Below are 14,255 nucleotides of genomic sequence, written 5' to 3' on the forward strand. Positions count from 1 at the left end.
CAGGGGCAGGGGTTATCGCCGGGTGAACAGGGACCCCCCTCTCCCTGCCACTGCTGCTGGACATCTTTCTGTGAAGAAAAATATTACTTAGAGTTTAGTTGTAAGAGCTACAAGTTATTTATAATAAATGCTTGTCATTCTGGTATTGTTCCTACAAGCATAATTAAAGGAAATACAAACTGTTAGTGCAACACTTAGAGAGTACGGGTGGGTTTTGGCACCTCACTGATTAGAAATGCAAATTTGGGAAACAATTAACTAATGTGGTAGAAATCAACGATTTGCATAAAGCTCTTTCAGGTCTTTTCAATCACAACTGCAAGAAAATGCCTAAAGAAGCCTGCGCTGAACTCTGCTGCCCACAGAGCAAACTCCCAGCCTCACGCAGTGTAGCATACACATTAAATCTTTGTTTCACACGGAGGCAGCTAAAGCATAAATTAAAGTCAAGATTTTCAAAAATAGGTGAGTGAAGCTGGCTCCAGTTTCACGACGCCCAACGGTGGTAACGCAAGCTCAGTCATCCTTGCTCAGCCGTGCCAGCAGGCATGCACTGCCTCTCACAGAACGGTGTCAGAAGGAAGCACGCTGTCCTAACTGGTGAACCTTATCACAATGCTCCTGGTGCTCGTTAGCACTGCGGAAAGAGCCTGCTGCTAATGCTTCCCCCCGCCCAGAGAACTAGAGTTTTTCATATGGGTCTGCCAAATAATTTTATGTCCTGAAAGCAAATGTCCAAAAGTACAAGGCAACTGAAGAAGGACTGTTTGCCAACAGCAAAACACCTGGTTCTGCAGTCGCTGAACTTTTTGGTAGGAAAGCATTAGTCCATCTACTGCGTGGCTCAAAGGAAGCCGTGGGCATTCAGTTCCAAAGAAGGCTCCAAGCCAAGGGCTCAAGTCTTGCCCATGACACCAAACAAACCCTCTGGGCATCCAGGACTGAGGTTACTGCTCTCCCTATTCCAGGGGACCATTCCAGGCCTTGAGACCTGTCTCCAGGCAAGCAAGGACTTATTTTAGCCATTAACCTTCATTGGCTCTGTTCATTTTTTAATCACACAGAAATTTAATATTGCAAATCAATGATGGTCTTGTCCAGATCCTGAAAATCTTTCTCAGATAAATTAATTCTTCCTCTGGCAGGCAGTCAATGAAACTGCTTGCTCGAGTAAGGATTACCTACATGAGACAGGGTTCACAATATCAAGCCCATTAAATTCTTAGTTCGTCAGGTGAAGGGACTAGATCTGCACTTCGAAATGTGTCTATTCCAGTTATAAGAATTTCTTTGTCTTTTTCTTCTGTTTCAGATCATTCGGTTATTTACTCTGAGCTTACTGCGCCTTCTGTCAGTGTCAATATGGCTCAGCTGGCAGCAGATGCTCCTCTAGATCTGAGCACACTGGTGTGAAATAATGAGAATGGAATGAGAATTGATGTGAACTTTTCCCTAAACCCTGAACTGAAACTTTCATATTTATGAAACTCTGCTTCTAATTTGTGTACCAGTTCCACAAGATAGTCTCGTTTTTAAAATACAGTAGGTCTTCCAGTTTAGTCGGAGCCACGAGTATTGGCAGGGTGAGGACCAGCACACTGTTTTCAGTTTGCCAGACCCATTTTGTTAAAACATTAGGTTCTGGAGTTGTCTTTTGAGGAAACATGCCCTCACAAGTCCTTTGAGGTTTGCCTATTCCCAGACAGCTCAACGCAGGGTCCCACCACCACTCAGGTTCAAGAGGAACTCTGCTATCTCCTCAAAGCATTTTTCAACATCTGAAAATGCTCTGCGGATGGGGATGGAGGGTCTGAACTGACTCCCTCATTAATGTGCATTCAAAGTCATCAGAGTAAGGAAAGGGGAAGACTGCTTTCCAAAGCAGACAGCCTCTTGTGCTGGCTTCTGAAACGAGCGCTCTGATTTTTAGATACCTCCTGAGGCTTTAAATAAACAGAAGTGTACTGCCTGTTTTGCTTAGCTCCCCAGTGGATTTAATTTTAGAAGAACCGTAGCGCTCAATATTCAGTGCTGTTTGGGTAAAATTACAAAAATGACGAACAATGCGATAGCACCTGTAGCATCCAGAACGCAAAATATGAAATATATTATCTGTTTAATTATTTAAACTATCCAATCTGCTGGTAAGAGCTGTTATATGGCCATTATAGCCAAAGATTCCCTAATACATCCTAAATTTTAGATTCCTTTGTTAATCCTGAATTGCTTAATGAAAGCAGTTTGATATGGAAATGTGAGTTTCTTGATAGAATTTTTATTCAACAGACCTGTTTTCTTTCCCAGACCCCTTCTAGATTTTTCCACCCAGGAATTCGGAAATTAGCTTATCTAGGGAAAAGTTAATTCTAAAACCAAGGCTTCAAGGGCATAATCAAAATAGAACAGCCTCTGTTTTCTTCGTCCCCGCCTAGCTTCTGTGCCACACACCGTGCCTGTCCTGCTTTCGAGGGCTTGGACAGGTGTCTGGTTTCAGTCCTAAAGCCACACCAGGATGACAGCGTTCAGGCTCTCTGTGACTGAAGTAACAGCGTTTCCTTTGGAAACCCCCTTGCGTTGTGCTGCAGTTCCCAAAAGGGAGCACAAACCTCTGAATCTTGGGATAAAAAAGTAACTTCTTTTTCTTGCCCATTGACTCCCCATCGGTTTTGCCCAGTAGCCTTTTCAAATCGCACCTTTCAACTGACAACATTGCAAATGCAATGAGAACTTCTACAGTGCAGCTGGATCCTCAGTTTTTGCACCTCATGATTTGCAGCAGAAGTTCTGCCAGGAAAAGGACGCTTTCAGTGGGTTTGCGAGGATGTAAATGGCCAGAAAGCAGTAAACATTTCTCCTGAGGCTGCCAAGTAGGAGCAAAACTGAATTCACTTCCTTTTAGCACTGCCGCAATTGCAGGGCTACACAAAGATAAAAGACACAAAAACATGTTTAATAAAGTCACTCCCACATTGACAGAGCTGTTGACGAGCCAGCCCTGATTGATGGATCTTTGTTTTGGGGAACTGCACTGCCCTTTGCTTACTTTTAGCACAGGAGCTGCCAAATTTTGTCTGTGCTTGCACTGCTGCAACAGCCGAAGTTCCGGGTCCTGCCCTGCAGCCCCAGGCACACACAAGAACAGGCGCAGGACCATGCACGTGGAGGAACAGCCACGCTTCCAGCTCCTTGTTCAGCTTTTCCTCCAGCCCATTCTTGCCCCAGCCCCATGCTCTCACCACAACCTCTATTTTCCTGCCTATCCTTAACCAGGATTAACTAACACTTTGGGGTATTTCTCATCAGAGCAGCAACGACCTCCTGAAAGCAAACCAATAAAGAAAACATCAACAGGAACAGCAAAAGGACTGACAAGTGGGGGCATACCTTTCTCAAGCCATTGGCTTGTCATTGGCTAACTGAGGGAGTATAAGAAAAGGGAATTTTATCCCAATATTTCCCCCGCACACTTCCCCAGCTTCTGGTGAGTTGTGATTGCAGGACATATCGAAGCCAAACACGACATCATTGTATTTCCCAGCACTTTTCATTCAAGAATCTACCTAGATGATACTTGAACCTGCAGAAATGACGGCACCCTCAGCACCCCATTGCAATGAGTTCCTGAGCTGAACGATGCACTGCGAGGAAAACACTTTCTACAGATTTAATAAATGTGATGAATCCTTCTCTTTCAGCATCACCCTGGGTTAGTTTCTGCTCAAGTTCTGAGTTTGTTTTCCAGTACCAACCCACTCCCGTTGGTTTGGGGAGCCCTTGGAGACTGTCTTGGATTGCTCCAGCATCTGTGTTTAGGCGTTCATCTTCACATGGGCATTTGCAGCGAGGAGCAGGCTGCAAGCGCCGGCGGGGTGAGCCATCTCGTCGGCAGGTTACAGAGCGAGTGCAACGAGGCAGAAGCGCTGCTGAGTCACTGTGACAAGAGCTGCTCATTAGCTCAACCTGCACACGAGAAGGAGGGGAAGCCCTTCTGGGCCGACATAGGGAAGGCAGACAGCTTTCCAGCAGGAAAGGCAGGCATAGAAGCTGAGGTTTCATAATGGCATTTTCTTTTAATTAAGCCACATTAAAAAAAAAACCAAAAACCAAACCAGGATAAGTTTGGAAAGTTACTTGTTTTCTGATCTTGAAGCTATTTCATACATTTCAGGAAAAGAGAAGCAACAACTCAAAAATCCGCATGAATATACTACTAGAGACATTTTCCTAACAAATGGCAAAGGAGCCCAGCGCTCCAGGGAGCAGGCACACATATCACCCCACAGGCACCTACGCCACTGGTCACAACGTGTAGCACTCACTCCAAATTTAGGAGAGAAAACTGGCACATTTCTCATTGGCTCTGCTGAATCATAGCAACGTAATCCGTTGTTTGTCGATCTGAATACACAATCCCGACTGCACACGCCGAGAACCTGCCAATGCTCTTATTCTCACACTTTGCAACTCACGCCGTCTGCTCAAGTCCTTATCTGCTTACAACTCCCGCTTGCCAAACATGCCTTGCAACGTGACGGTGAAGAGTTGCGAGTAGCCTGGACGTCCTGGAACTCCGTATTCCTTGTTGGCTGGTGGGGGGCCGGAACGCGAGGCTGGAAGATGTGGTGTGTGATCCAAGTGCCAAACTACCAAACTCGTGTCCAGCTCCAAATTCTGCCAAGGCTGTTCTTTTGGCATCATGCTGGTTTTGTGTCACTGTGATCCCAGTGAGCAGCTCAATGGACCGAAGAATTGGGCCTTATGAGCTGCATCACCGTTTCAGCCCCATTTCTGAGCTTGCAGAGTCTCAAACTTCTGCTCTGAGCAATACCTGAAGACTGACTTCCTGCGTTTTCACCCAAGGACTTCAGCATTGATTAGCAAATTACTAACAAAGCACTTCCCATCTTCTATTTACTTCACACATTTATTATATATCTCAAGATATTGAAACCGTTCTTGCACAAACAGCAATTTCAGTGCTGATTTTTAACAGCCACTCTCTTAGGAAACCACTGCGCAGGCATCTAACTGCAAGTCTGACAGGATCTGTGCAGCACACAGCCCTGAAGCATCACTTTCTCATGCTTGGGCTCCTCTTACGAAACCTCATCTTAGAAGGTGCTGAGTATCCTTAACTCCCACCACCTCCCGGCAAGGGATGGATGCACGGTGGCACCTCTGTGGATTTCAGATGTCTAGGGAAGACTTTTAGAGAAAAGCAGCATAATAGCTCCAAGACTTTGAGCTTGCTGAATCTCCTAATAACTCTCCCGTGGGAGGGTGATGCCCTACCTGCTTCTCTGCTGGAGACAGCAGGCAGTCTGTCTCCAAAACCTGGAACACACTGATCCCAGCAGAGACAAAACAGCACCCGTCTCTCTGCCCCACCACTCGGCAACAGCATATATTATTAAGAAAGATCAGCACACATCTAATTAAGGAAGGTCCCTGCTTCCCTAGGCACCCTACGCCAGCAGTGTCTCACGTCACAGAGCAGGGCTAGACAGGCACAGCAAGAACAGCCACAGGCCCCTGCACCCTTCAGCAAGTGGGCCACGAGTATGGGAGCAGCAGGCTCTGCACTAACGGTCCAGCTCACAACTAACCGCCAAACCTCTCAGTCAGACTCCCTGATAACAGCACCCATCTGGGGAGCATTTCCAGGGGCTTGTGATGCTGCACAGAGACCCACCAAGCTTCTCCCGTGCCAGGTGCCAGCCAGCATCCACCTCTGCGCTGCTGTACAACTGAACCAAAGTACAACTGTTTGCATCTGCTGAGCTTAGCTGCTGGCGTAATTGAGAGCAGTGTCCATGGCTGAAGGTGTCAGGAAACATTTATCTATCCAGGCAGGTCCTACAGTGCCTGGGAACCTCCTTAGAGCATGCTCCTGACCCAGCGCTGATCCCACACCTCGCCTGCCCCCTCTCCCACCTTCGCTGGGGGGCGGCAGGAGCAGTCAGGGCTGTCAGCACGACGCCGGGGCAGAGCAGCTCGCCTCGCTGAGAGGATGTTGCACATTTATCCAGCAAGGTGTTGTGATGGAAAGAAAAATGTGCTGCAGCTGAATCTAAGATCCTATCATTGAAGAGAATGAACTATATTAAGGTATTGTCTGCACTTGAGCACTCACGGTAAAAAATTATTTATACTGACATGCAAATTTAACTAGATGAAGTTTTTTATTATTTCCTCTATCTCTTGGTTTGTGTTATTTCCCCGAGGTGCAAAAATGCTCTTTGTCAGTAATTCATTATAAATGCCCCAGCCATTCCCATTAGCTATAGCAGGTCTGAACTGCGCTGCTCAGTATTAAAATATGCACAAAATTCTCTTCTCTCCAACTCACCAAAACCAATTTTTGAATCACTCTGAGAATTTAATCACATTTCAGTTCTCCTGGCTATAATCAACGTGCACGCTCTGTACAATATTTACTTTCTGTGCAGGTACCAAACTTATATATGACATTCATGTACAGAGGACAGCATCAGCTGAATGCTCTCTTAGGGTAAAGTACATCTAAAATTCTACACAGGGTATCACAGAAAAGTGCTCCTTAAACTCACACTAACTCTGTACCGAGCGCATCGCACAGGAAATGGCAAAATTAAGCCTCATACAGTAGCTCTATTAACACATAAATATTGGACATCCTACAATAGTCAATAAAGCAAGCATGAACTCCTCTGCTGTGTCGTGTCCTTCCTAACACCCATCCTGCGAAAGGCTGGATGCCCTGAATTTCCAACAGACGAGTTGAAAGGCTGCGGGAGGCAGAGACAGACTGGACCTATCACACATGGTCAGGGCAAAGGACTATTCTTAGACCAGGGTTCTCTCCAGCCTGGGAGGTGCTGTAAGCTTACTCGCATATGACACTATTAAATCAAATGCTTTGGCAAATCACAGAACCGAGAACAAGCCAAGATGGAAAACGAGTGCTCGTTACAAGCTGAGTTGCACGGCTCCTGAGACCGGCCAGAAGGATGCACTGAGCAGCACATATTTAATTTTACTGGTTTTGACAACATATCCAGGCTAAACAAGCACATGCTTACATGGGCTGAAATGTTTTATAGGAGAAATACGAATCCCGCTGTCAGTCATTAAATGATTTTAAAAACTCCAACATGATGGTTCACGGAAAATACACAGCTAGGTGTTCTCAGGCTGTTTTTTTTTAAATTCACTATATTTTGGGTTGTGTTTCAGCCTATGTAGAATTGAAGCAGTACACCCAATTCTCTTTACCTACGCACAAGCCTTCCCTTTGATGAACTTCACTCAGCTGCTGCTCTGTACCACTTAATTCACTATATTTTGGGTTGTATTTCAGCCTATGTAGAATTCAAGCAGTACACCCAATTCTCTTTACCTACATACAAGCCTTCCCTTTCATGAACTTCACTCAGCTGCTGCTCTGTACCACCGTGAGCCTCCTCCATCACATCACAGTCACTTTAATGACAAAGCAAGAGCCCTAGGACTACACGTCTGACAAAGAGATCCTTAAAAAAGATCCTTTTTCACTCTTTTGTTCAAGACAACGAAAGAACACAAGGAAATCAGAGGGTACGAAACCTGAAAAACTGGAGTGTAGCATATATGGTGGTCATCTGAACGATGGGGTCGTTCATGGAGACAAAGACAAGATAAAATACAAGCCACCCTAAAATGCAAAAGGGCATCATTCGTTATGTGGTTGCGGAAGATAGCAGTGTCATACCGCTGTTTTAAGTCACCTTGCGGCGGTGTGACACTGGTGTAAGAAGGGATAAATCAAACCCTGTGGTTTCATTGCAAATGGATGCTCAAGCATCAAACAGCAGGAAGAGCTACAGCTTCAAATAGCTCCTGACAAGATCCCTCCAGATCAAATTGTGAGGGTGGGTTCCACTTGGGAGATACAGACGCACAAATCCCATTGACTTTGGTAGGAAACAGGCTACAGAAAGAAAAAAAGAACATTTCAAATGTGGTGCGCTCTTCTGTGATAAGAGGATGATTTTTCCAGCCGGTGTGGAGAGAAGGCTCACTCTGCTCAGCACAGGGTGAGCAGTGGCAGCACGGCCGGCTGCAGGGAGGACCAAGGTTGCTTCCCTTCCCTGCACTCCAGGACTTTTAATATGCTTCTGTAACAAATGTAGATAATTATATATTTATTTAAACTTTTTTTTTCTTAGCTGAGTTGCTGCCTTTCCCTGAGGAGCTTTTATCATCACATTAAAGACCTTATTTTTCCTCTAACTGACAGATGCTGCAAACTACCTGTAAACTCCAGCAGCCAGCTACAGGTATCTGTTCTCTGCAGATTTATTATACATCACTGATCCCCTCATGGAGCAAATTCCCCTCAAGAAGTACAATCAGTCCATCAGAAGCAAAACCCATTGTAGACTAGCTCTGGAGTCAGGTACCTGAGTTCCCACCCTGGCAGACTGCTAGGGAGGAAGAGGCATGACCAAAGCCAGATCTCATCTAATTAGCGAGCAGGATCTGCAGATATTCCCCATCTGGCAACATCTGTAATGGGTTGTGGTTGGGAAGTACTTTCTACATATGCAGGACACTCAGAATCAACTCACACAAACCAAACCTAAAAAATACACCATAAGGAACAAAACACAATAATTCACCACAGTCGCTAAGACAAAAAGGAATTCCAATTTTAAGTTGCAATTTAGCGCAGGATACATGGAAATGGAGCACTTGGTGTGTTAGCCCTGGTGTGCTTTTCTATGTAAGTGTGGGAAAGCACAGAGAGGAGCCTCCATTTACCCTCCATTTATCCCCCCGTAAGCCAGAAATAAGATGTCTGCCTTATTGTCCTATTTAGCAGTGGGGTAATTGCTGTGGACGTAACGGCCTCTTCATGAGGCACAGTGCTTTGGAAGTGTTTCATACTAAAAGGTGCTATGAGGAGCAAGGCACAGACAGCAGCTCTGGGTGAGGAACGGGGATGGTGCATTAGTAGGGTGTTTTTCAAACCATTTACCAAATGCATCTGTAACTCTTGGCAATGTAACCTGAAGGAATTGGTTCTGTACAGACATGAGCGCGACTGAAGTGCTAGAGTCGCGATAAAAGAGAAAGGAAGCGATCACGACACAGATCACAATACTCCCTCGCCCTATCACGTTGCGTTGTCAATGCTAATTTAATTTCTCTCTGGCAATGGAGGAACTATCTGTTACAGTTTAAGTACATTTCTCATTTTCCCTATATTCTTGCCTCAGGAATTTGACAGTGTTTTGTGGGACTTTGCTCCTGATCGATCCCTTGTTGCCACCTGTCTGCTTCTGACAAATCCCATTCCTGAGACATCCCCGTAAGGGCTTGCAAACCCTCAGGATGTGTAGATGTATGTCATTTACTCGAGCTGATCTGTTCCCCCGACTCCCTGTTGGCATCCCTTGAACAGGTGAGTGTTCAGCTGGTGTAAATCAGCTGAGCTCTCTTGGGACTCATTTACATCAACCAAGAATCCAGCCCAAAATATAGAGCTGATTTCCCATGCATCAGACTGTCAGACTGTATCCCTTGCTGACAGAACCATTATCGGCACAAGAAGTGCTAGAAACACTTGAAAAATGGTGCTGGAACTGCAGTTCTGGCAACCTTGTTTGCACAGCAGATGAACTAGGGGCAGATGTTCCTCACCAGTCCCTGTCCATTCCCTGGGCGCATTGACAGAGACATCAACCAGGTTTTGCCTGCCAAGACACCTTCTTGCAATTACTGTAAAGGATAAAGCAACCGAACCAGAAGGCAGCAGGTGATAAAACCAAGATTATTGAGAACTTGGGTGGAAACTTGCTTTGGAAAAGTAGATTGACACTAAATGGACACCAGTCTTTGTGAGGAGTATTTAAAAATACGAATTTGGGACACTACCACATGACAAAAGTCTGTTTAAGGCCTTGCCAAGTCCATCAGGTTCAAGAATAATAAAAGACTAAATGAAAGAAAATACAGCTGCCTAATAAAGAAACAAAAATTACCGTTGTTACTAAATACACAGATGTCACCAGTTAATTTTGCAATGGCATAAACCATTAAATTCACAGATACTATAAGATTCAAGGGAGACGCTGTTCACGATAACATATGAAGAACTATCCTTAATCAATGCAAACACCAAAAATTACAACCAAAATGAATCTCTGGGCTCTGTCTAAGATGCCCAGATACCCAACAAACTAAAAGCTAGACTTAATCCAAATAAGGGTTATGTTCTGCCCCTCCTCCTCGCGTTAAGGGATACTAGAAGTGATTGCTCATTCTCTCAGCACTCCCTTTGACCTTAGAGTTACATCTCACAATGAGACGTTTCTGCTCCTTGTAGATGAACACTGGCAGAATCCGTCCCCATCCCATTTTACGCATCTTTGCAAAAATATATTTTTTTATTCTTCCCGATTCTTCCAGAATGCGCGCGTTGAAAGAACTGACCTACTCAAACCACGCTCGTTCGCTGGGCATGGTGATGGAATTTCGCTTTCTGTACAAACCTCCCTATCCCACCCTGAGACACGACTCGAGGCTAACACTCCCTGAGGCAGAACTGAGCCCGCAGGAGCCGGCACGGTGCGGTGCTCTCCCGGCAGACGAGCAGCCAGAGCGGGGCACGGCTGAGGCTGCTAATGGAAATGGAAATGCACCGGGCAGGCAAAGGTACGTTTGCAGTGCAAGTGTAAATGACACTGTGCAGTCACAGGACTGTGACTACGCAGGATTAAGGGGCCTTTGCACGGTCTGGCTGTGTGGCTACAGCCCTGCAAACAGATCGGTGGATTAACCGCACTAAGCAAATAGCCAGAGTAAAAAGAAAAGCAGAGTTCGATGCTGTTTGCTGAAATTCTACTTCGTCCTGCAGCATAACCAGTTGTAATTCGCTTTTGTGCTGGAAGATACAAGAGGAAAAATATGCAAAGCTGCCCCTTGTCCCAGCTGTCAGGACTGCAAAACAAATGAGAGATTCGAGTAAGTTTACTTAATTGTTGTCAGTATTAAAGGCACCTTAAGGGAATCATTCAAAGAAGTGAATAACTTGTAGTAGATAATAAATTACATTTTCCTCCATTTTCTTCCTTGGGAAAAATCTATTAAGACTTTATAATTAAAACTCCTGAGCATAGTTCAACTAAATGTTTTTAATTGAAAAATGGTCTGGTTTTAAAAATGTCTGTTTTCATAAAAAACATCGTTTGCTCTCTTGAGAAACGCCATTGAAAATTATTAACGGACATTCTTCAACAAAACTGCTAATAAGACACTTCTTTACTCTCTCAGCAACTCGAAGCCATAAGGTTTTGCCACCCACTTCCATTTCTATTTGAAAATCCTGGCCAGACAATAAAATTGCTTTGTCTAATCCCTTTTAGGAACAGTAACAGAGATTCTATGGGAAGATACGAAACGTGTGCAGGCATCTGCGTAATTCACAAAGCGGTCCCTTCCCCTCTGTACCCCCGTCAGTTGGCTGATTAGCCCCATCAGTCCGCAGTGCCCAAGACGGAGCATCCCTTCTGACGGGGTTTTGGCTGTGGGCTTCTTCTTATTTCACACTGCGGGATGATGAGTTTGCATGAAGGGCACCGCACTTTGATTCCGTACATCCATGTGTCTTCATAATGGAAACAGAGTAAGAAGCTTTAAACAGACGACCCCACTCTACTGAATTTGCTGTGAAATCTCACGTCCACAGGTCATAAGCGGATTCCTTGGAACAGTAAATTATTCGTTCACTAAGTTCTTACCGGAATTTCAGCGAGAACAAAATGAGAGCTGTTTACTTACTGATGTATATAGGTATCCTTCACTGTTCATTGCCAGATACAATTTTGTCTGAACCCCCTGAATCGCCACCACTCGTAAACCCACAGGTATGAGGTTAAACAAAGCTAGGAGAGAAAGGAGATGGAGAGCAAAATTAATCCTTTAGAGTACACAGCTTAGACAGAGAACTAAACCAGAATTACCAGAACAAAACACCAAAAGCCCATCCATGCATACATTAATTTCTGCGGGTGCTACAGAGCAGCACTGCTACTGTCGTGTTCTTCTACAGCAATTTCCACCAACAGCTCAGAAATTATCTACAGAGGGTATCGACGCACCTTCGCCGTTCTCACGATGGTGTATCAGAGGTACCGAGAGGTGAAAGGACTTACCTGCCTCATGAGCAGAATCCAGCAGCTGCTGAGTAGAGTTGAACATACTTAATTTGGTTTTTTGATTGTTTTTTTTTTCTGACAGTAAGTGCAAAGAAAAGAAGTATTAAAAAAAAAAAGATTTTCAAAATGACCAAGACTTTTTTCCTCTTGCATTCGGATCAAATTCAGTAAACATTTTTTGACCAAACAGAAGGAGCAAGATGAAATTCAGGAAAGTTAAAAACCTTCATTAACATCTCAACATGTTTCCTCTCAGAACTCACTGGGGCTTTTTTCTCCTTTTCAGAGGAGAATGGGTCTGAAAAAACAGAGTTAAATAACTTCAAAATGAAATGACATGACAGCATATTCTTTAGATCAAGCCCCAAATCTGTGCTTTCAAAATTGAGCTGCTTCAAACGCTCTGCTTGCGTTTTCGCTTGTATACATGCTAATAGTGGCAGGATTTATAAGCAGAGAAACATCTCTTCAAAAAATGAAGATTCCGGTTTGTAAAGTTTAATTTTGCAAATTAAAAAAACACCCAAAAAGCAAAGCTTTGCCATAGCTCAGATTCATGGAAATGTTAAAATTGAACACAAGTGAGAACGAATGCCACACTCTGTGTTCAGTAAGTAGGATTAAAAACAACAGAGAGTTAAGAAAATCTTGGAGAACTGTTACCACAACCCAAAGCGTCTCCTTCCAGTCTGTATAAATACAGAGACAGGATGAAGTAATGCCAACCTGGCTCTTATTTCCAACGGTTTATTACTTGGCTGGAAAACTCCGGTCTGCTCCGGGCTGGAGTTTAGTATTTATTGTCACTGTCTGAAGCCAATTTAAAACTGAATTATGAATTTGATGTATTTTTATTATTTTCAAAAGTATAAGTTAAAAATTACAACCCATTATAAACTGCCTTTTCAGCCCGGCATCCCTCAAATGATCATATTTAATTAAAAGAAAATTTGCAGCTTGCCAGCATTTGATACAGATCCTAAATTCTGGGTGTGAAGTTGTCAAGAAAAAGCAAAGAGCAAACGTAGGCAGGTCCTACTTCAACAACGGCGTGGCCAGGGGTTAACACTGTGCTCTGGGGACAAAGGACTAAGTCCCGGTGAACAGAGACTCGGTTCCAGCAGGGAGCTGGACCTCCAGCTCCGTGTGCTGCCCTGGGTTAACCTGAGCATCTCAGCCCCACGGCTCAGCGCTGGGGGGTGCAGTGTGCTTGGGGAGGGGGGCCAGCAGCCGAGGACCACGCTTAGGGCTGGGCTGCGCCTGCCCCGCTGTGCTGGCACCCTCTGCTCTGAGCTTGGGCCACTTTTGAGCACTGCATTTCCTGTGATGGATGAATAGAGTAGAGCAGGTGGAAATCTCCAGAACTAATAAGTAAATGGAGGAGATGATAAAATCATACCTGTGTTTTTCTTTCCCTCTCTCACACACGAGTGTACATGCAGACACAAACACGCATGCATGCAGCTCCTCCTCACCCCCAGCACAAAATCAACAGAAATGGCTTTCTCTTCACTAAACCAAAATCCTCTAGTTCTGTGCAGTTCTTGGCAAATAAAACTTTGATTTGCAGTAAAGGAAATGCTAAGGGAAAGGGATTTCTCATTCGTTCTGTCAAATGCTTTAATTTACTTGGGGGAGAAAATATTCCCTGTCTGACTCAGTAAGCACTCCCTCGGAGAGTCCTCTTTTGCAGTTCAACCCCCAAAAGCAGCATCCGATCTCCATGTAGGCAGGAGAGCACAATTTGAAGCTCTGTATCCAGGCAGAACCCGGAGGTCCCTTTTGAAAGGTGCTTTCTTAATGGCATATTTATGAACAGGGCAAGTGTTGGGGCATTTTCAGCACAAGGGTGTGGGTATGGGCTCCACCGTAAACAGTGTTAGGAACCTGCCATAGACCAGCTGACGTCAGGGCAAAGCCTGGGACAGTTGAGAAGATACAGCTCGCAGCCACAAGCCCCAGAGGCAGGCTTTAGTGAGCGGTTCCTGGCTGTGCTGTGCTTGCCAAAGCGAGCAGAGTCAGGAGCCTGAGCGACTGCTGCCGGGTAGGGCTGGGGCACCCACTGTGGTGGGTGCT

The 14,255-nt window shown here is 44.9% G+C and overlaps 1 protein-coding gene across 1 annotated transcript in view; it reads right to left on the minus strand.

Annotated features, from left to right (window-relative positions):
- The window catches only part of FGF13 (fibroblast growth factor 13), a 60,024-nt gene that overhangs the window by 39,497 nt on the left and 6,272 nt on the right, over window positions 1–14,255 (minus strand). The window contains exon 3 of the mRNA XM_010136420.1: window positions 11,803–11,906. Coding sequence (XP_010134722.1) covers window positions 11,803–11,906 — 104 coding nt within the window. The remainder of the gene's footprint in view (window positions 1–11,802; window positions 11,907–14,255) is intronic.

Source organism: Buceros rhinoceros, unplaced genomic scaffold (assembly GCF_000710305.1).
Source record: "Buceros rhinoceros silvestris isolate BGI_N320 unplaced genomic scaffold, ASM71030v1 scaffold16415, whole genome shotgun sequence".
Classification (NCBI taxonomy): domain Eukaryota; kingdom Metazoa; phylum Chordata; class Aves; order Bucerotiformes; family Bucerotidae; genus Buceros; species Buceros rhinoceros.